Source organism: Melitaea cinxia, chromosome 13 (genome assembly GCF_905220565.1).
Source record: "Melitaea cinxia chromosome 13, ilMelCinx1.1, whole genome shotgun sequence".
In the NCBI taxonomy this organism is placed as follows: domain Eukaryota; kingdom Metazoa; phylum Arthropoda; class Insecta; order Lepidoptera; family Nymphalidae; genus Melitaea; species Melitaea cinxia.
In genome coordinates, this window is record NC_059406.1 from 12,899,147 (window position 1) to 12,923,253 (window position 24,107).

General features: G+C 31.7%; 1 protein-coding gene across 1 annotated transcript in view; it reads right to left on the reverse strand.

Annotated features, from left to right (window-relative positions):
- Window positions 1-1,077: 1,077 nt before the first annotated feature.
- Window positions 1,078-24,107, reverse strand: part of LOC123658917 (steroid receptor seven-up, isoforms B/C) — a gene marked incomplete at its 5' end in the record, with an annotated part of 96,320 nt that continues 73,290 nt past the window's right edge. Inside the window, one exon of the mRNA XM_045594208.1 lies at window positions 1,078-1,352. Coding sequence (XP_045450164.1) covers window positions 1,078-1,352 — 275 coding nt within the window. The remainder of the gene's footprint in view (window positions 1,353-24,107) is intronic.

A 24,107-nucleotide genomic window follows, 5' to 3' on the forward strand; every position in this document is an offset into this window, starting at 1 on the left:
AAAAAACACTATAAAATCATATAAAAAAATCTACACACAAATTAACATTATTATTGCTTACGAAAATCTTTATAAACATTACGATAAATGCTTTCTCGGAATTATACAAAGTTTGTACATCTTGACAGGTAAAAAAATGTTACAATTTACAGTTTATAAGCACCAGTGAAAAAAAATCAAATATTATATTACACTAAAACATTAACGACATTTTTATGGTGTTCTGGTTGCCTTTTAGAAGATTAAATCAGTTCAAATGAAATAAAATCTGACAATATTATGTAGCACCTAAAACATAAACCTTTTCAATAAAATTTTGTATTTCAAATATTTTTGTTACTAAGTATTAAAATCTTTTATCAAACACGTCGACATTTCGTCATTCAATATCCTATTATTGCATTCTGCCAATCCAAGATTGCTAATATTTATAATTCCCCTAAATAAATTACTGCTTACAGAAGATAAAATCAATATAAAATCAATTCCAACGTAGGAATATCGCTTAAAGAGCTCTCTTATTGAACATCGTAGAAAACATGCCTCATGTACCTTATCACATTTAATATACATTTACAATATAATAAAAACATTTTATTTACAATATTAAATATTATCACTAGTCTAAATATATTACAGAGGAACAAAATAACTTGAACTATGTCACTACTGACCCCAATATACCCTAAGAGTTCACTTGACGTCCGCTTGCGAGCAGGACTCACTTCTAATGTTCAGCAGACTGTCGATCATCATCGAAGTTTTTTGAGCGTTTTTTTGAGTTTCACAGCTATTGCTCGAATCGAAGACTTCGTGCTCCGTCGTCTTGGGTGGGTAGAACGCTGATATCGGATCGAACGATGGGCACGGGTCGGCTCTCTCGCCGTCTCTGCTACGAGACCCAAAGTACTCCTCGGTGGCGGTCGGTTCCGAGTCCTGGAATTCGCTAGACGAGGTCACCGCATCCTCGGGTGCCTCGCGCTGGTACCTTTGGAAGTCGAAGCGCTGGCTCGGCAGATATGGCGGGAAGCCGTAGGGCGTTGATCAGGCCGCCGCGAGCTGTCTCCACATCGTATGTCACATGGTCGCCATGTACGGCCACGAGAACGAACTCCCCGACAGCAACATATCCCTTATCAAGGTCTCGATGGGCGTCTTGCCCACTAGCCTCACGAAGAACAGCTGCTCTATGACTTGTGAGCTGACGGTCCGTAACGAAGGCAGTCTCAGTAGGAGTTTGCCGAAACGCGTTGGCTGGTTGGGGTATTGACTCCGGCAGTACTCTTCTAGCGCGCACTGAGATTTTTCTTGAAGGCTTTCTATATGTGGCACGTCTGACAAGCCGCATGCGTCTGTAAAGAAGACAGGATAACGTTAATACACATATTTCGAAACATATTACAAATAATGGTTACACGTAAAAATTTTGTTTACATTTTTGAATATTAACGTCATATCCCCCCGACGTAAAGTTTTATTATGTAAATGTAAACGACGCAAAAAAACGCAGGTAGATAAAACGAATACAGTACATTAAGCACGGTTATGTCGCTGTTACGTAATATTGGAGCTATAAAAGTAATGAGACGGTGTTTCGTTAGGGAAATATTCGTTATTGCAATTGACGGCTGATGATCAATTAACGCACGGGTGTCAAATAATTGTCCCCATGACACATTTCCTTGTGCCGTAAACTTTCCCTTTTAGTGGCAAGAGATTATTTAAAATATTACACTGGTGATGAAGTAGAGAGACCAAGACTTGATTCTATTGAACAGATATTTGGATGTGTCTAAATACTATTACAACAACATTTCCATTCGTTCGCGTAAATCACCGTATAGAGAGCGTTCATTCACTCATTCTTCAGACCCTTGAATCGTAATACGAAATAATCCTTTCCGGTAGCTACCGCAGAGGGCAGAAATAAAAAGCGTCTAAGAATAATAGTCAGTGAACACAGGCCGTCTTAATGCGATTAGGACCCCAGTACGTTAGGACATTAATATTTTTTATTGTTATTCGCGGGCGAAATGACGCGGTAAACAAAACTGTCATTATGATACCAGATGTAGGGTTGCTCTCGCTTTGGAAGGAAATTGAGAAGAGGAATGAATGCCTGTATAGTTAGATATGGATATATTTACTAAATATTGTTTTGAACATATTGTAATTAATGATGTTATGTTGCGGCTACTATAATATAGCAGAAATAAATCTGAAAATTGTATGATTAATTATGTTTTTTATTTTTTTTATTCATAATATAATTCCCAAATACGTTCTTGACGCGTAATATAATTCTGTTATAAAAACATACTGTGTAATAATTAAAAAAGTGATAAAAACGCATTTTGTTGAACAAAGATAATAAGAATAACAAATCCGCTACAAACAGCTGTAAACACATTTCATCCACATTCGAAGTACATAAGTAAAAAACAAATTACCATACAGCCATTCTTGACCCACTTGTACATAATAGCCATAATAGAAGTTATTCTCAATTTAAACGTTTATAAGAGACGTGTCATAGTAATAAAGTGTCCACTTAAAAAATATTGTAACTGACATACGCGTGAGGTGTAATTAAAAATTAACCCAGTTGGAGACGGGCGCAGAGACAGTAATTATGTTATGAAAAATTAAAAGGAATTAAAGGAAAAAATGTTCGAGTATCTTTTTAATTTATTGTTTACTGCTTACATAAAATAATTCATATCATATTTAAGTACCTATGGATATGTTGTTATTTATGTTGTCAGTCATAACAGTCACAAATCTTTAACGATTTCCATTTCAGAGAACATGATTTAACTAACGATTTATTAAACGGTTAAGGAGTTATATATGAAAAGTTCTGGGTAATTTGAATATTCACCAGTGTCCACTAGGAAAATTTAGGCTCTAACTTATGCCCACTTTATCGTTGTAGTAGCTAATGTCTATCAATTCTAATTCGTGGTCCACGCCTTCGACGCTGACGCAAGAACAATTCTATTCACTTACACTAATTGTCGTCGAGCAGCTGTTTGTGATGAACGCAATTGATAAACTTTGAATCGGTTCATGTAACAACTGCTTCTAATGTACTATCTAGTTATTCTATGAGTTACTAGGAAGACTACATTATACGCGCAATTGAATCTGTATAAAAAAAAAATTAATAACCGAAATGTATGTACGCCCATAGCTTCCGCTTCATTAGCTTCCTTGTACAATGTTTGAATAATAGAAAATATAAAAAAACGGTTTGTTCACAAAAAAATATGGCGGTACGGAAATCCCCGGGTCACCTAGTAGGTACTACATAAAAATATATCATAGATTCAATGTGTTAACTCGAGATCGTTCAACGTTTTTAAAACCTTTAAAATAATTTTGATATAAACTATAAGAATTATGATAAAACATCAATCAATCAAAATAATAAATAAGCAATATAAGAGATAAATAAACAAAACTCAATGTTATTGCTAAGGTGTTTTATCTTTTATACAACCTTTGGTTGAAGGAATAAGGTTTTTTAAGAAAATGGAGTTAAAGAGTAAACATTGACTGCTTTGAGTACCTATATGTCAATTCTATCAATTATCTTCTTTGTGTATTTTCCATTCTACGTAACAAATTCATTTGAGCTCTTTTAGCATTATAGAAACTCTTTAAACCAAATTAAATAAAAAGAAACGAATTCAAAGATTTCAGATTCAAAGATGTAAATACTTAAACATAAATACCTACATCCATTTAATATACAAACAAAAAAAGTTAAGACTATACTGTAATTTTTTTCTGATTTCTATAGAAATAAATCGTACCAAACTATACTCGTTAAGCTATTAACCCCAAAGCGCTGAAATCGAAAGGTGGACAACAAACACAAGAGCTGATCTTTGGTCCAATATCACGTTCTGATCGTCCAATAGTAATTAACCCTGCGCCCGTCGACGTAACAATGTAATATACTTTAATTGATACGACCCCGGGTCCGAATGACCGCTAAGAATGAGATGAGCTTAATGAATACTAGTTATTGTGTGTTTAATGCACTCTTGTACTGGACTTACTTTATACAACAATAATTGTTGTTGTTGTGGTGGCAATTTTGTTCATTTTTTAAATGTATTAATTTTTTTTGTATCGTGCTGCCAGTGGTTAATATTTGAATATAACGGATTGTATAAGACTAAATTTATGTTTATAAGAAGTGAAATTTAGTTACTTTTTAGTAATTTTTTAAAATTTATGAACTATTATTATAACTAGTTGCGTAACAAAATCTTAAAATTTATTGAAGATTTTGTCACGCCATTTTAGTCAATTTGTAAAAAATATGTTTCCCAAAAAATGGAGTCATACCTACATAATATAATTTACTATAGGTATACTAAATATAAATTATACTGATAAAAAATGATAAAATATTACAAGCTTTTTACCGTCTATAACTTTTAATAGTACACCACTAACACTGCCAAATATTGACTAAATTTTCCAAGTTATAAAATAATAATAATCACCCACGAGCCCGTGATTCAGAGGTTGGAGCAACATTTAGTGGCTCAAATAGTATTGATGGTGATGTCAACAGATTTGACCTGTTAAATCAATGTCCCATCTGCCGTAATGAACCGTCGCCGGCGCCACTGAGACGCGCGCGTGTTAATATTACTCGTATTTTAAATTTATTAATAGGTATTTTTTTAGCATTTAAAAGATCATAAAATTATTATATGTATTTCGATTATGTATTCAAAAATGATATTAAGTATTCGTCGTAAATTATCATACTAACATTATAAACGCGAAAGTTTATATGTATGGATGTTTGTTCCTCTTTCACGCAAAAACTAGCAATGGAATTTAATGAAAGTTTTCAAAAATTTAGCTTATACATTAGAATAACACCTAGGCTATTATTTTTAAAGGTAGTGTGTAAATTGTCCAAAGTATAACGATAATTGTCAAATAAGTCGGAAAAAAATCTGCCATCTGCGAGCTATTCTGGCGTACACGAATATAACGTATAAAAGAAATTTTGATCTTATTTAGTTCTACAAAAAAGTCCGCGACAGCATATATCTATCTTTTACGAGTAAGCTATTATCGCAAAAACAGTGAACTATAAATACAATAATTGTGTTTGCAGGCAAACGAAGAAAAACCGCCTTCAATTATATCGACAAGTAATACAACGTAGGTAGACGAAAAAATAGTCAAGTAAATACGCATTATCAAAGATTACTCCAAAAGTTGTAATTAGATCTCGATGAAATTTAAACGTGACCACATGATAAACATTGGCTTTCGATTAAATTAAAAATCATTAAAGTCGGTACACCCAGTAAAAAGTTATGCGGATTTTCGAGTTTCCCTCGATTTCTCTAGGATCCCATTATCAGATCCTGGTTTCCTTATCATGATACCAAACTAGGGATATCTCCTTTCCAACAAAAAAAGAATTATCAAAATCGGTTAATTAACGATAGAGTTATCCCCGAACATATCTAAAAAAATATATACGGTCAAATTGAGTAACTTCCTCCTTTTTTTGAAGTTGGTTGATAAAAATCGATAATATATTTTTAATGCACTACATTTCGTATTAACAAATTGATTTTTGTGTCTCAGAACCAATTTTGATGAATTTTGGTATAAAGATAGATATTGAGAAGATATTAAGGTACTCGAAGTACTTACTAATCCTACGCAGACGAAGTCGCGGGTACCAGCTAGTCTGTTATAAATGCGAAATTAGTTGGATTCCGATTCCGAACCGTAGATAGCTGGAGATTTAGAATAACACATATAGGCTATTTTTAATACCAAAACTCCCTAGGGTTCGGAAGCTGTAGGTTTGAAAAAAGAGCGAGTCTCCTTAGTTTAATATTTTGTAATTCGAACGAATGTAACTGAAAATTGTAACATTTTTCAAAAATGGAATAATACACGGTGATTACTAGTTTCCCTACAAATGTTACGTGAATAAAAAAATTAAGAGCTTAAGTTAATACCTACTTTTAATATCTTCTTACTCGAATAAATATTAGTGATTTTTTACACGCTTTTTATTAGCTTCACCTGTATGTTTGTATGTTTATGTTTGTATGTTTGTAACCGACTCCTTTGGAGTTCTCCTTTGACCTAGTTCAAACGTTCAGGTTTTATTTAGTAGACTTGTATACACTAATTTGAGGGATTATTTCTTTTTAGTTTGGTTTATTTATAAAAGTGTTTTTTTTAAACCATTATTTATTTAACAGAAATTTGACATAAATTGAAGAACACGTGATCATTTTTCGTTTTAATAAAAATGAATAAAAGTGATTTTTTGTGAGCACGCGTGACGCGTTCCATTAGTAGTTATTAAATGATATCCAGTAAAGGGTGATCGCGTTAGTTCGACCCGCATTGGTTCATTCGTTCATTCAAACGTTCGCGCCATATTTATCTTATAAAAATAAAATAATTGCCGCTTATTAAACGCGGCATGCGGGTGTTAATAGCGCTTTTCATGTTTTGATAAAGGGTTTTATTATCAATTTATTTTGTAATTTACGTAATATTAAAATATTGTAAAGTCGAATTTCATTGAAGTAAATCTATTATAGATGTATTTGTTTGGTTTACGCTTCAGCCTGTGAATTCTTTCATCACGTAGGAGAAGGATCAGAGCTTAATCCACCACGCTGCTCTGCGAGCGACTGTCTACTGTTAGTCAATGTGTATTAAATTAAAAATAGTTTTTTTTTGTGCAAAACTGTATTAAATCTTTAATTTTAATATATCATTAGTATTAATAAGTACAATTCAAAATATTTTTTTCTTCGAAATACACCATTTTACACATATACAACATTTAGCTACAGGCTTGTTATTTCATAACTTTTGGAAATTTTTATATTAAATTTTTTTTACTGCTATCATTAATTTTTTTTGCAGTCTATTTTACTATTCTTGTATTATTTTCTGTATGTATTTACTTATTAATTATTATTATTTCTATTTAACTGTATTTTGTATTTTTTGTGTCAACGATGTCTGCGATTTGTGTTATGTCCCGAATAAACGTGTTTTTTCTTTCTTTCTTTTATTTTGACACTAATTAACAACGTGATGACACTAATATTATAGACAACACATATTTCTAGTAGGTACATAGCTAAAAGGTTCACCACAGAGGTTTAGTTTGAAATTCCTATAGAAAAACAGATTATAAATCATAGATTGAATATCAAAGGCAACAGATACCAATAGTGCAAATAGTGTTCTGTAGGCGTGCTCAGCAGATGTTTGCATAACCGGGATCATATGATACACAAAGAATGAGTATTAGCGTACAAAAGAACGGACATAATAGCTCTTTTTCCGACCGAATCTTATTATAACTGACGCGTTTTGATAGAATAACAATACAAAAGGTGTTTAAAAAGTTTAGTATTTTATTAAAAAGTTTCTAAGGAAATGGTAGTCTATAAATTTTCATATTTCGTTTTCATTTGTTTTTAATTTAAAATTTTACTAATGAGTCACATACTTAGACGTGGTTTTGATAATTGTTTTGTATAAGCATTGTAATTCAAAATTTGTACAGTATATAGTGTCGGTAATGTATTGATACTTGATAGCACCCTATACGTGATTTCGACTCAACAATAGCGCCTATACAATTGTAAAATAATCTTATAAGGAGATCGGAATAGCGAAACAAATTTAGCAGCCACAATAGCCCGGTGTTTGTCACGACGATTTCTATCACACCCTTCCCTTATCGAGATCTGAGGTGTTTATTTACGTTAATAATGTGGAGCAAACTTCGGTCTATTAGTACTGTTTGTATACAAACTAGCTGGGTACCACGGTTTTGCCCGTAGCTTTTATTGAGCCGATATATTGTATCTTGCTAAAATATTAGAACTGTCCGATTGGACAAGTACCTAACTGATCATAGGCTCATAGCCAAATAACACGCTGTCAAGTAGTGTGGTCCTATAGTAAGGTAGCCAGAGCTCCGCAGCATACATAATAAGTTTCATTGGATAACTTTACAAACTGTCGCGTTTATATGAGTAAGATGTGTATATTTAATTGTTAGAAACTAATGGGTTGTAATCGTAATGCCTTCAGTTTGTTAAATACTAATTACCTACTCAATAAAACTACCAACAACGGTTTGAATGACTGATAATGATAACTAAAAAAGGTAAATTAGAAAGATTATTTATTTTTTCCATCTTGCGGTTTTAACTATGCCTTAAAAATATTTTACCAACATCATACACAGACATAGTATATATACTATAGGCAAAGTCATACTATACCATTAAGTTTATTTCAGTAGGTAGTTATTAAAGGCTAGTTCTTCTAAATCTTTGTTGTCAGTTATAAAATAATAACTATTTAATATTTTAAAATTTATTGATTTTATTGTTATAGTCTTAAACCATTATATCTCATGCATTGTTGAAGTAATAAGCATATTAACTTATAAAATTTAATGTAATTTTATATATAACGATTAGAAAAACATCCCGACTAGAAAAAAGGTCAGGCTCAACCAGATCATGTATCTGGACCAGATCAGGATAGAATGAGGGATGCCAGATCCGGCAAGCTCTATCAGGACCAGGTCTGGTCCAGACAAGGATAGCCTGATGTAAAATATAATCAAGTATGGTAAGGCATACTGGATCAGGAACCGGTCCGGTCCAGATTAGGATAGCCTGATGTAAAATATGATCATGTATGATAAGGCATACTGGATCAGGACCCGGTCCGGTCCAGATCAGGATAGCTTGAAAAAAATTACGCGAACTGAGCCTGAATCGCGCTATTAATGTTTTTAAGCGCACTTAGTATATATACAGTTATCAGGACAGTCTAGCAGGGAGTCCATTTCTACACAGTGGAGCAGTCGTAAGTAATAGAAAATAGTTAATTAGTAATTAATTATTAGAAGTTAATAAATAAAATTTAATTAATAATGATAATTAAGTAAAAACGAAAAAATAAATAAAAATAATTAATATTTAAAGTAAAAACATAAATAAATAATACATTGGAAGAAATAAACGGTTAAGTAACATATTTATAATATCTATTCGCTTTTTTTTTTGTTTTTCAAGAATATACATTCATGATTTTTAAAAAGACCGGACCGAACCAGCTCATCAGGATGAGATGAGACTTCCTGATCTGGACCCGATCAGGAAATCTCATCTCATTCTGATCAGGTCCAGACCAATCATCTGCGTTACATGCCTTTTCTATTCTTGATCAGGCATGCCTGGTCCGGTCCTTCTAAGGAAGACGAAAAAATTTCTACTCGGGATGTTCACGTCAAAATACAAGACATTATTACAAAAGAATGCAAGTAATAACATTTTAAGCAGTTACTTAGATAATTTAAGCCGTAAAGTTCGAATAACGGTGACAGCATTGTAAAGTAATAAATTTCTGAGATAGCAACAATGAATCAATAGATACAAATTGGACGTTGTAAACACGTGTCCCAAAAAAAAACAAGATTTTTTTGAAACGTCAATTTGACAGTTTCGGGAATAGAAAAGTTGCGTCAAAAGAATAAGGTCGTATATCGCCTGTCAGTTTTGAAAATTCATAGAATTCAATACTAATGGTTCGAAATAGCATTAAATGGCGCGAAAAGAGAAAAAAGGTTGCGTTCGTATTGTGTATCGAAATTTTTAAATAAACACCTTTTGAGTGGGCGGGCGAGCGAGTATTTGTAAATAGGTTTTGTTGCATTATGATTTTTTGTTCACCGAACTGGACGCGGGACTTTTGATGAGATTTGACACGTGCTATTGATAAATTTTATCTGTTACAAATGTACAATAAATTTAATTTTGAAAAATTTATACGGGTATAAAATTGGAATATTTTTTATTTAATTATTTAAAACTTTAGATTAATTAAGTAAAAACTGCTAGTATCACCATTCTTTTCAACTTAGGTATCAGTATCGTTTAATACAAGTAAACAATTTCAATTAGCAAAATTAATGCTTTCTAAACTGTAGGTTGTTCTGTTTCAAGAAAAGGTTTAAACCAAAAAATGCTATTAAAAACGTACATAACGCCATTAATGTTAATAATTCACTATGAAAATATACTTTCAAAACAAAATATTAAAAAATATGAAGATACTTAAAAATTGTTTTAGATAAATAGTACTTATTTAATGTACTGTAGTTTGTGCGTGAACATATTTTAACTAAATAGTATATTTGTATATGTATCTGTACCTATATTCGTAATAAAATGAATTTTAGTTTGTCATAAAATCAGCAATCTTTATTATTTATGGTTATAAGTATGTAGATACAATAGGAAAGCGAAAAGGCGCGAAAGCTGTTAAGACTCGTCTACAATGCGATGCTATCGTGCGATCTCCGTGACATAAACAACGCCACGGGTGGCGCTGCTTTACGACAACAATACTTTCATGGCTACCGGTAGCTATGTTAATTATTTCATTATTGTGAAGTATTTGAAATTTAGAAATCTTGCTAAATATTAATAAAATCCATTACCATTTTGTATATTTTTTTTATTTGCAGGCATAAAAAGCGTAGTATAATTTTATCATAGTCTATTGGATAAAAAAGTAAATATCTTACTATTAATCGATAAAACTCTTATTTTTAATTTACTGTTATATAAAGCTGAGGTTATTTATCTATGCCTGTTAAAATAAAAATAAAATGTTAAAAACCAAGACATCTATTAGACAAGTACGAAGTTACTAAAACAGATATCAATTGAAAATGATAATTAAAATTACATTTACACTAGTGAGCAAGTAGTAGTAGTTGAGCAATACCCGTGCGAAATTTACAAAAACAAAAGCGATAAAAATTTTTTTTTTGTTGTGGATGCCGGTAGAGTAAGCAATTGTCTATAAAATAATATATAAAATTTTATATATAATATATTAATTTATATAAAGTTTTTTTATGAAAAGAGCGGCAAACACCTTGACATTAGCGTTATATGATCGTTTAACACAATACTTGATAAAATGTAAATAACATTAAGAACGTTTCAACTGCGTTCAACTAGGTACAATTAACACAAAAGAACAATGCGGTCCGTTTACAAAGTCGTCAACTGGGTCAAAGTGTCAGCGGTGTCGATGTCAGCGGTTGTCAGTGTCAGAGTGGCACTGATAGTCCGAGTTCAGGCATAAAGCGTCTGCAATCAGATCGGACGCGGTCTCGTATGGACCTGGCCATTATGTGGCGTTTTTAACTTGTAAAACTCTTGATATAGGTACCTTTTTACATTATTTTTGCTACATTAAGTAATAAATCATATTTTTTATTGTAGATATTTTGTTTGCATTGCTCAAAATTAGTATTCGTAATAAGCGAGCTTTTGCTCGTGACTTCGCGTGGGATTGTATTATACCGGTATAGGAATTATTCCTGAAAAAAGTAGTTTTACGTTTTTTAGACTGTGTCAATTTTTTTCCAGGTCAGTTTAGTTATTTTTGTGTGATTAAGTAACATATATCCAGCGTAAAATAAAAAATGGCAAGTTAAGCCAAGCGAATATCAATTCCATTAAGTACTGGTATCAATTATATGCCTTTATGCACGGCTATCACTGGAACTTAATATCTATTATAATATTTTAACCCGGCGTTTAAAACACGCGACTAATCTGTATATTCACGCGACGGAGACCACAAACTACAATATAATCGGCTCTCAGCACCGCGGAACTATCGAAACCCCGTAAACAAAACGCCGCTAACTAACTATCGCCGGCCATTCTTAACGCTGTGACTTTGTGACGATGTACGGCGTATTATTTTTAACGCCCCATAATCTTATTTCGCTTAATATAAAGCCGATATTGGCGGGAATATATGTTAAGGACTCTACGTAGCGCACTAACTCGGTGATAGTACTAATGACGTCGTAAAGTCGATTGCTAGAAGGAGATAGAAAGAATGGTGATACCGAGCAACGCGGAAGTATTAGCTTGAGGTAACGACGGAATAAATCACATTCTCGGATTCTAAACTCTTTAGTGTGAGGATCAAATTTAGAAGGTTGAAACGATTTATATGATTAATTAGACTTTATTGATAATAATACTCGAGACTGATATTAAAAGTGATAGGCCATTTATATTGATTTGACTTAAATCAAAATGTACATTAATTTTACGAGGTTGTAACAATAAGTTGAAACGGTAGTTAAATCATTAATTAACGCTTTAGTAGAAGCACCTTGTTGGGTTATGGAATGAGAAAGTTTATTAGTAATAACATAACGGTATGTGTTTCTTTATTATTTCTTTATTTTATAATAACGAAGGCTTTACCAAAACATCTTATTATTAGTAGCTTAAAAGCGCATTACTAAATCAATGTACTGGGTGCAAAGTGAAAGCTGTTCTGGTCCTTTAACCTTTCTTTTATTAAAAATCCCTTAATTATTCCCCTTCATCCAGATAGGCAGGTTTCATCTGAATAACAAAGAGATGACCGCGGATGTGGCGGAAAACGAAAGATTGACACGTGTATAATACATACAGAGAATTGTTCACCCCATGTGAAACGCATTTAATTTAACACTTTATGTGTTTGATCATACAGTTGATATTGCAACGTGGAGGAGGTATTTAACTCGGTTTGATCGGATAAGTGTTGAGGTTATACGATTTCGATAATACACGTTTAAAGTCGTTTTATCGAAAGCGATGTTTATGAACCTAAATGATTATTTGATTCATATGTTGGTTCTAATATTTTATTTAGAAAATTGTAAATACTTACATACTGAATGAAAAATTTTGTTTATTTTTCTGTAACCTGAAAATTTATAGATTACTTTTCAAATTTACAATTTCACTAATAACTTATTCACCGTTAGAAAGCTAAATTATTCAAAACCGTCTAAAAGTAACGTTGATTATAAAACGTCACGCTAGACTTATATATCCGAAGCAGTACATAAGCATTAACGCGACAGAAACCGGGCTGCTTGTCTAGTTCCACAAAAACCCGAGCAACTTACATTTGAAACTATGACGTAACAATTAAAATAATAACAAAGGAAGCATGTGCACTTCTCGCCCTAGTTTTAATTGTACTATCACACATGCCTCTAGCGGTTTTTTGATGAATGAACATATCAACTAGAAGAGCATTGAGCGATGGCTGAGAGCGATACAAAGATCTTTGCACTTTGACATTTCGCGATTTAATCACGTACGAGAGCGTTGTAGAGGGCGGTAGTGGCTCAGTGCGTGCTTGACACCGATGATACCTCTTGACAATGTCACTTCGACGGATAACAGCGCCCCGATCATTGTCACGTGCTTTTTGATCGTTTTAAAAAGGTTCTAGAACGCGGGAAATGAGCTGCCGTTTTGGGTCAACCGTTTTCTCCTTGAACTATTATTCAAAATAAAGCGCTGATATCGCTTTTTAATCTAATACAGTTATTCACATATTAAATGTCGAGAATAAATTTTATAGCTTTAAGCTGGATTTTAGTGCATTTTTATAGAATTTCAGACGAGTTTAAATAAGCGTCGTTCGATTGAAATTATGTTTCTTATAACTTTTATAAATTAAATATTAGATGGAGTCGACGATAAATAACCATAAAAGAGTATTTATTTCCATAACTGTCAGCGCTTTTAAAGTGACGAAGTGGACCGTACGGTCAACATGGGCATCGTACAAACAAATTAGGACCACTTTGCATGGAATTAGGTCTATATTCATACTCAGGAAATTGTCAATCGTTATTAAAAAAAAAATATAGAGTAACAACTGAAGTTCTAGATGTATCAAGATGTTGTATCTACAGTATCATCTTGATACGAGATTTAGATAATCAACATCCTGAACAAACATACAGACAGATAAACAAACAAAAATAAAAAAAAAATCTTTTCTGGCCTCTCAGATTTTGTTTTAAATTAGAAATTTTTATTTTGGATCTCATAAAGACCGCTAAATTTCGTTTTTTTACAGTCGACAGCAATTAATATTCTAAGTTATATTACAGTAACTATAAATTAAGGATAATTCGGACAATCGTGTATAAACCTTGTAAATATATATTTTTAAGTAATTTAATTCGTATTTCAATCTATTTTTTTTTATAATTTTAAAACGACAAGGTCTAACTCTAAATGTTCACGTGGTCAATGCTTGTGTTTAGTCCCATACAGTAGGTAACATGAAGCTGAACTTAGTTTTTAGATGAACACGACTGTACACGGAACGGGAGGACGGCTGTCCGAGTTTGAAACTAATGTCCAGACTAGGGATGGCGCTATCCGCTTTTATATTTGTCAGTTTGTTTCTATCCAGGCTAGTAATAGTTAAACCCGATATGTACCTAATTTGTAGATTTTGTTAAGGTATAAATTTAAATTATATTATAAAAAAGTTAGGATGTACGTATATGTATATTATTAGGTCACCTATGTATTACTACTACTACTGCTACACCTAATCTTATCCCAACATTCAACAAGGCATAGCTAGTATATTTTTATTTGTATGTTAAAAATTCTTTTGATATTATTTCCGAGTCTATATTGTAATTTGTATCTATACACTATTCAAAACTCAAAATAATATGAGTTAAGCAGTAGTTTAGCTTCCACAAAAAAATTAAGCAAAACACGATATTACCCACAATTAAAACAAAAAAAAAAATTCAACATCACCAACCCTAACCCGGGGTGAAATAAAGCCCGCCTACACGACGAATGGAGTGAAAAAATTCCAGTTCAAAAAGCCACGCTACACGATCGCTCGCAAAAAGTCCCATTGTCGTGTCTGATATATGTATGGTTTTCACTGTAAAGGGTTTTTGTTTTCTTTTACAGGACCGTTCTCTATGACCTAGGACTGTATTGTCTGTGCTACGGTTCTGGTCAAAGCGTATGTACTAAGTTTTTTTTTTAAATATATTTTTATTGTGGAAATTGTGGTAGCTGTATCTTTATTATTTTTATGTAAGTATTTGTTTTCAGCGTTTAGGACTAATTTATTTTTACCTTCGTCTAAATCAATTGGTAATAAATACGGAAGGAGGTTGATTTACAGATTAACAGATTATTTTATTTTCATCAATATTATTTTTTGCACAAATCTATTAAAAAATAATTTAAAAATATTAATGATTTATAATATAAATTATTTAGGTACTCTTCACTTAGAATTTAAAATCAACGATAATTATAAGTAATTCATTACAAATTTATAATATACTCAGATAATAAGACAGTATTTTTACTCTGTTCTTTATTAACCATGGCGTCTATGGTTAATATAATAATAAAACTCATATGGTGTTCTCTAATACACTGAACATGGGGTTCAATAATTAAGGCAGTGTCGTGTTTCGACACGCGCCGAACAAAGAGTGAGATTTTTAGCGGTCTCGGACTATTGTGTCATCATCCCTCGCTTTAAACATCGATGTTATCAGTGGTTCGTGTAACGAGGAAGATTGTTGTTACGATTTTACATTTTAGAATATCTCTTAATATGCAGCTTGAAGAGTACACTTCAAAAATTTTTATGTATAATAATCAAAAAAAAAAAAAAAAAAACTTAAATGGCAACTTTGGGATGTCACTGAGGTCTTTGTAATTCATATAGAGGATTCGGCAGTTAACAAATCTTCTTTATTTGTACTTAAATAAAAACCACGTTTATTTTAATATTTTATACTAAAACACAGTTTATATATTATTTTCAAAAAACTCACTGCGCCTAAAACTATCTTGCCAATTCTTCTCTGCAGAATTTACATTCTGAATCGGTGGTAGCTTTACTTTTAAAAACTAAGAATCACTTTAAAATTTTAATTTGTAAAATGACGACTCGAAAGTGCTTTTGAAGGCTTTTTGAATAAAGTTATTTTTGATTTTGATTTTATAAAACCGAAAATTAACGTGGCGAAACCCCTATCAAAAGATTATTATCTTAAGTACATATATTACATATACATAAAGATGATTATTGGTTGCAAGAAACCAATCAAATTTATAAAAATAAAAAATAAAATTAATGAAACGCCAAGTGTAACTAACTTAACATAAAGCCTGGTAATAGACGCACAATGGGGCGAAAACCGAAAATAAAAGAAAAAAACAAAAAAAAATGGCGTCAGTAAGGGGCGGTGTTACCAGTCAGCACTTTCGCGCGATGCTGGAAACCTAATTTGACGGACCGATTAACACGGTAAAAGGACGCGATTGATTTACTGATTTTTCTTTTGTTTTGGCAATTTACTTATTTTTAGATGTAAAAGATTAGACTTTTGAAATGTTTATGGTACAAATAAGTATCTGTTTTTGGATGTTAAAGATAAGATTTTTAGTTTGTAAAAGTTTGTATTATTTTTTTAACTGTTAAACAAAGTTAGTTTTGTCAACTGTCCATCAAAAAGTTGCTGAAAAAATTAGTAAAGATGCAAATAATCTAAATCATTTATATGAAACTATTTTTTTTTATTTTTATAAATGTGTGTAGCTTAAAAATGTACAAATATTTTTTTCACAGGTCCGAGTGTCGTACTGTCGCGACCAGAAGTTCCAACTATCGACATGTTTCGTCCAGTCGTGCTCAGTACGGCCATTGTGCTCAATTCGGCTCAAGTTAATTGTTTTTAATTCGCCAGTACTGTATTGTAACTCTTTAATTACGCCCACGGCGCCCGCTAATGGCATCGTGAGTGTATGCGCGGATCACGAGCTTCCTTTTGTTTGTACATTCCCGCGTCCATGTTGGACGGCTGATCGGCTCGAGAAATCTATTGTCTGTGGACGCTATAAATGGATATTTAAGGTCTTGTTTTTGGATGAGACGAGCATTACAGTGCTTATAATTAGCTATGTTAGCTAAACTTTGTTTGTTTTGTATAGGTAACTAATTTATTGAGTACATTACGATCATCCCCAGGAGCTCAGACTACCTTACACACACTTTGTGGTGACACAGGAACAAGACATTTCTTCCTGTGTCCTAATTTCAATGGCGGTTCTTATTTTGGTTTTTTTTACTATAAATTATTTTTATATAATCTGTGGTCGATAAGGTAAGTTTTTCATTCGCGACTGTACACAAAGAGTACCTGAGACACGGGAGTGGTATGTCGTCCTCATTTGGTTAATTCAGCCGGTAGGGATCCACAATTAAACGTGCACAAAAGAAAAACTTCGAGCGAACGGGAAATCACGACTCGGAGAAATTAACGATTCGAACAACTTTTTAATGAGCTTTTTAACGAAATTGTCCCTTGTATTCGTACATATGGGTTTATTTTCATCGATGGATATACGTAATTCGACATAGTGATTATTTTATAAGTTAAGCTTTCGAGGTCACGATGGACACTTAGTTTTAGAGAACTTGTCGCGATTGTCATTTTATAGCTCCCGATATATCGGCGAAGTTGTATAAACTATGGTCACGGGTGAGTTTTTTTTATTAACCGACTTCAAAAGCAGCAGGAGGTTCTATGTTTCACTATAGGGGAGAGCGGGGCTGAAAGTGCCGATTTTGACAAATCTTTATATAATTCGGATTAAACGAGTACTATGTTTGAAAGTAGTGGTTCATCCTAAGCCAAATTTAGTGTAGATTACGAATTTACCTACAGATTTTGCATATTTCTAATAGTTTTTAAGAAAAAGTGATTTTTTTATACAGCGGCGGCAAGGCACAACCAACCCCGCTTTGGGGTAAGTTGTGCCGTAGCTGAGGTTGGTTGTGCCGTTGATAATTCTAGGTGTTTTACATGAATGAAAATATATGTAGAATTAAAATACATCAATTTTATAATAATATATTTATTCCTTATACTTTTTACTATAAATCAGTTCTTAAAATGTACTTTTTTGTAACATATATTAATAACATATTAAAATAAAATATTTTAATCAATAGTTTGTACTTATTTTTTACGATTGAGATCAATTATTAAAATTATCAGTCCTTAAGGACTGTATCACAAAAAATAATAAAGATTTCTCTTAAATTATAAAATCACAGAGTTCTTCCAGTCTCTTATTTATCAGTATCTTGAGTGTTTTTAAGGAATCAAAAAAGATACAAATGCTTGGCTTTCTTCATCTTCAATACATTGCAAATGGGCCCAATTCTTACATTCTCTGCATTCAATCCATTTTTCTCCAGGGGCAGAGTTAGAATAGGCATCACAACATATGATACAGTACCATTCTTGTTCATCATCAAAACTATCATCTTGTAAAACTCTTCTCTTAACGGGCTTAGTCGGTTTTTTTTATTTGTTTGCCTTTTCCTTTGCCTTTTCCCTTAACTTTCTTTTTAGTTTCACTTTCTTTCTTCTTCTTTTTAGTAGCCTGCTCTTCGGCCAAAGCATTTTTCTCTGGAGTGTCCGTAAGAACAGCTGTCTTTCTTTTACGTCCTTTACTATGTGCAGTTAATCTAGGAGATGCTTTAGGCAAGAGGTCTTATTAGCTCTGGTGAGAAATTTTCTGTAGTTTTATTTCTTGTGTTGTTATCAGCTGACTGAGGAAGCTGGAAGCTGCAGCAAGGGATAGGCTCTTGGAACCTGCAGCAAGGGATAGGCTCCTGGAAGCTGCAGCAAGGGATAGGCTCTTGAAAGCACTGACGTATCTCTTGTTGATTACCTGATGGTTGACTAGTTTCAATCTCAACATTGCTACCCACATAATTTGACTCATCAAGATATTCAGGAGTCCTTTCTCGATTATTTCGAGAGACAGGCAAGTTGTCTATACTTTGTGAGGGTCGATTTATACAATAAAGGTTACTTAGGGGTTGGTTGTGCCGCGGCAAAACCAGCCCCACGTGAACGGCACATTTTACCCCGCTCGTGATAGTGTGATATTTTGTCTCATATACAAAAATCACTCTTCTCAAAGCATCAAAATTACACTGTATAACAAACTAGGATAAATAACAAACCTTTTACTAAAACTTTCATATTAAAAGCAAGAAAAATACTAGCTTGAGACCAAAAAGTATTAAGTCGAAAATATTTACTTACGTGTCGCTGGAGGACCCTCACACGCACAGCGACACGGTCCGCGTCGCTGACGCAATTAAAATGGCAGCCGTGTGTGCCCGACTTTTAGGCATTTCGCGACGCAATACGATCGTAAATCTATCTCTTTCTATTTTCAAGATATTTGCGTCGGCACAACTTACCCCCGGCACTTTCAGCCCCGCTCTCCCCTATATTTTTTATCTACTAACTTTTGCCATTGATTAATACAGTAACCGGCATTTTTGCGGAATAAAATGAAGCCTTGTGTTACTCCTGAGTTTAATATTCCTCTGTAATAAATATAATCGAACATATTTAGGCGTTATGACGTGATTTATTTATTTATTTATTGCTACTTTATTGCACAATACATTAAAGAATTGTGCAAAAGGCGGGCTTAATGTTAAAAGCATTCTCTACCAGCCAACCTTAGGACGTACAAGAGCGGATATTTGTAGGTGTGCAGAATTGTTATATAATTTTTAATATTAATATTAATATAATTATATATTAACATTTAGTAACACACAAACATTTAAAATAACATTAAGGCTTTATCTCTCTTTATTTAGATATACATCAAGGTGAAAAAAATAACATCTAGGTAAACGATTCTTGTAACTTTGTTATTGTTAGTTTTCGTTGTGAAATTTTTACATTTAAAAATTTACTTTTTATTATAATTACCTGTGCCTAAATTGTATGTTTTACTTTTACTTGTATTGAATGAAGATTACACAAAAAATTAAAAGGAATTTAATATTAAATCTCATTGTAAACTAACAGTTTGTACCCTAATCAGCGATTACCTAAACAACAAACCGTAGATAAACCAGCACGTAACCCTAATCTGCTAAGTGCGGGGTGTTTCGTCCCCTCGGGGTCGCAATCTCTGGATAGCCACGAATTTACCGCGAAAATAATGCTGTAATTGATTTCATAATAACTTGTCTAACTTTTGTTTTTGATGTTTTCTTATTTTATTATATAAATACTAAGAAAAATTTGTAGTATTTTATTAATAGTTACTATTATAAAAAAAATAAAAGGAAAAAAAAAATCGTATAAAGTACTTTGATATTTCTGAATATAATTACAGTTTTCATAATGTTTTATATAAATATCCATATTATTTTAATTATTTAACTTAAAAAACCGTAAATTTTGATTGTCCTAAAATAATTCTCTCACTACATAAACGTTACAATCTCAAACTACAAAATATGTATGTATGTATATTTTGTGACTATGGCTATTTAAAGGATAGTGCTTTTTTTAATGTTTTTCATTTCTCATTTGCTTTAATTTGATAGTTGTTGTCCCTAGATCTCATCTAACAAGTGATTCGTTCTAAGTTAAGGCCTAACAATGAGGCTTAATATATTTATTTATTATATAAATATTATTACATTATCATTAAACTAAATATATATATATACTTAAGGTTTTTTTTTATATATATATTAATGTATCTTATGTGTGTGGATTCAATACAAATCTGATCCCTGTTTTACAGAACATGCATTTTCGTTTCTCCCTAAGAGTTTCACATAATCATATCTGCATACGTCACTGGAAACGACGAGTTGACTCCCCGAACTGTGACCGCTAATCGATAGGCGAACATTTAGATCTAATTCATTAATTTTCGAGTTTTATTATATTAAAGGTTTAACCTAATAGTTTAATACTTTTGTTAAATTAAAATCTTATTGTATAGATGATGTAGGCATATGTTAAATAAGTTATTTTGCTACTTATAAAAATATGACAGTAAAAAAACTATTATTTTAGTAATTTAATGTTTTAATAAAATTTGTTTTAAATATCTAAGTATTTTTCTACCAAATATAATTATCTTTCAATTTTTATTAAATCAAAGACGCAATTTAAAAAAAAATAATATAATTATGAAATTGTAATTTTATTTTTACTGGTGAATGACAAATTACACATGTAACACCTACAATAAAGAACAATAAGGGTACCAAGTAATATATACCCACAACAAAACCGCTACACTTATTATTTGTAACCGTACACTCGCCACGCGTTCGCGAAATTCCAAATCATATTATTCGTTTTTTATTCGATTTGCAACGTAATTACTGTCGCCATCGTGTAATTTTCGGTAACACCTCTCATAAGCGAGATGAATGGGAGTCATTGCTTTTATATAGAAATAATTGTAATGGTCACTTTTTAGTTTAAAATCGATTTTTTATTGAGTTCACATCTGCTACGTTGATATAATAATTACATCCAATTTTCAGCATTTGAACTAACTTCAATGGCAAAGTCTTACTAACTTATGTAGAGTTGTTTCGTTCGAATTAAATTGAAATCGGGTATATTTGATTTGTCATTTATATTTTACTTTACTTTTATAGTTTGACGAATTTCATTTTTATAAGATATTTAATTTTAATTATATTTTATTGACTATGTTTTAAATTTGTATATTTTAATATTTTATTTTATTGTATTAATCGCATTATTATCAAGTTCTACCTGCCTGCTGCGTTCTGTCTGCGCAGGATTGTAAGTACCTACTTTGAGTAGCTAATAATCTAAGATAATAATCTTCACAATATCTATATTTATACCAAAATTCATCAAAATTAGTTCTGCGACATAAAAATCAATTTGTTACTACCAAATGTGCATTAGAAATATATTATCAATTTTTATTATATTTATGGTACACTGTTTTTGCGATAAAGGCTTACTCATAAAAGATAGATATATACTGTCGTGGACTTTTTTGTAGGACTAAGATAAACATTATTCTTATACATTATATATGTGTAAACTCTAGAGTTTTTGCAGCGCACGCCAGAATAGCTCGCTGATCGCAGATTTTTTTCCGACTTACTTGACAATTATCGTTATATTTTGGACAATTCACACACTATCTTTAAAAATTATAGCCTATGTGTTATTCTAATGTATAAGCTATATTATTGTAAACTTTCATTAAAATCTATTCGGTAGTTTTTGAGTTAAACAGGAACAAACATCTATACATACAAACTTTCGCGTTTATAATATTAGTAGGATTAAATTGGATTTTAGATTTATTGACTAGGTTTTAAATTTATTTACTGGTTTTTGTTATTAATCAAAATAATGAATTGATGGAATTATTATTATAGTTTTTATTAATATAGATTATAAAATTTGATTATTTATTGTGAATTTTTAGTAATAACTTAGTGTTGTTTTGTTAAATGACTCAATGGAGTTGAATGTGATGTCAATTATTGTATTTTTATCTTTATATGACTTAATACGACAACGACACTAACGCATTAGGATAACAATCCTGTAATGTTAGATGTAAGATGATGGAATAAATAAATAAATACCTAAATAAATATTCAAGTCTTATTAACTTATATATTTTAAACTAGTTGATCCGGCGAACTTCACGAAGCTATACTTCTTTTGGTGTATAAGCCATTTTATGTTTTACATTTCATCTTATACAAACCTTGAAGTAACAATAACGAAAACAAAACAAAATAATTATTTAAGTCGTTTGGAAGTTATGCGCGTAGTTTTTGTCTCCATAAGTGTCTAACTTTATGATTTTGTTCAATACCTGACTTAAGTCAAAAGATTAAACGCAATAAGTGAATTTATTTTAGTACAGTCGTAGTATCTCTAGAAATGCCAAATTGTCGAACGAGTGACAACGAAAATTAATTAATTCCTTGTATCAGTGCGTTGAATATTCATGTGGTCACAGCTCGTTAGGTCGTTGGTCAGTATCAACAAGAGGGTTCGGACTGCTATATCAATACATCATATGCATATGAAAATTTAGATTCGGTCATGGAAACAGATGGACTTTGTCGACACTTGGCTTTTAATTTTAGAGAAAATATTTTATAAAAATAAGTTTTTTACTTTACTTTTTTTTAAGTAATCATCCCGATTTTTATATATTTACATTTACAAAGTTGTAAACAATGTATATATAGTTAGTATAAATAAGATAGGTATAATTTTGATTGTATTATTTTGTTGAGTGGAAAATAAATAAAATATTTCAATAAGTAAGTATTATGCTAAGTATTTATTCTAGATATTTTTACGACAAATTTTGAGTCCCCTTCCGCTTTTTAATGAGCAAACATCGGTGCGGGATCAAATACGACATGTTCCTAGTTTGTTTGCTCATTTTAATTTCATACACTGATTTCATAACGCCTTGTAACTTCATACAAATATTTACTATAACTTACTAAATTAGAAATGGGTAAATATTTTTCACAAAAGATGTTTTAAAAATGATTAACTAGAAACATGAATTAGCATTAAAACTAATAGTGACTTTCGCCGCAATTGATGAAAAAAAAAAAAAAAGTTTACTTTTGTACTTGATTATTATGTATCTACAATGGACCGCATTTCGTTAAAACAATTAGATTATTTGTAAAACAATAAATTACCAAGATAATTTTAAGATGACTTCACCTCCCCTGTCGAGATGGAATAATTAGCATTTCTCTTATCCTTCGGACGCGTCGTACGAGATAACGAAATCTGTCTTTAACGAAATTAACAAAATTCAACTCTTATATCAATTGTATAAAATGTGTAATTATTACAATACGATACATTTTTATCCATATTTTTATATTATTTGAAAGTATTTAACAGCATTTCTATTAGCTTTCTTAGTTTATTTTTGAGTAGGTCTATAGGTTTTCATCTGTTTGTAAAAAAAGTAGACTTTGAAAAGGTTCATTGTAAAATTAATTTACATGAGAGAAAGTAGCTTCGAAATTGATATAGGCTCATCACAAAGTTATACGATACGAAATAATTATAAGCCGTCATCCCCCGACAGTTGGACAAACAGACCCCCTCAGGGAGAGACGTCTTTTTATCGGCGAGGGACCGCAAATTTCTATTTGCATATCTGTGCACTCATAAATCTCTGTTTCACTTATTAGCCCCTTTCGGGTAACAGGGTTGGAGCGACCCGGCGCGGTGGTACAAGGTTAGGTCGGCGGTGGTTAGGAAAATGTGAATAGTT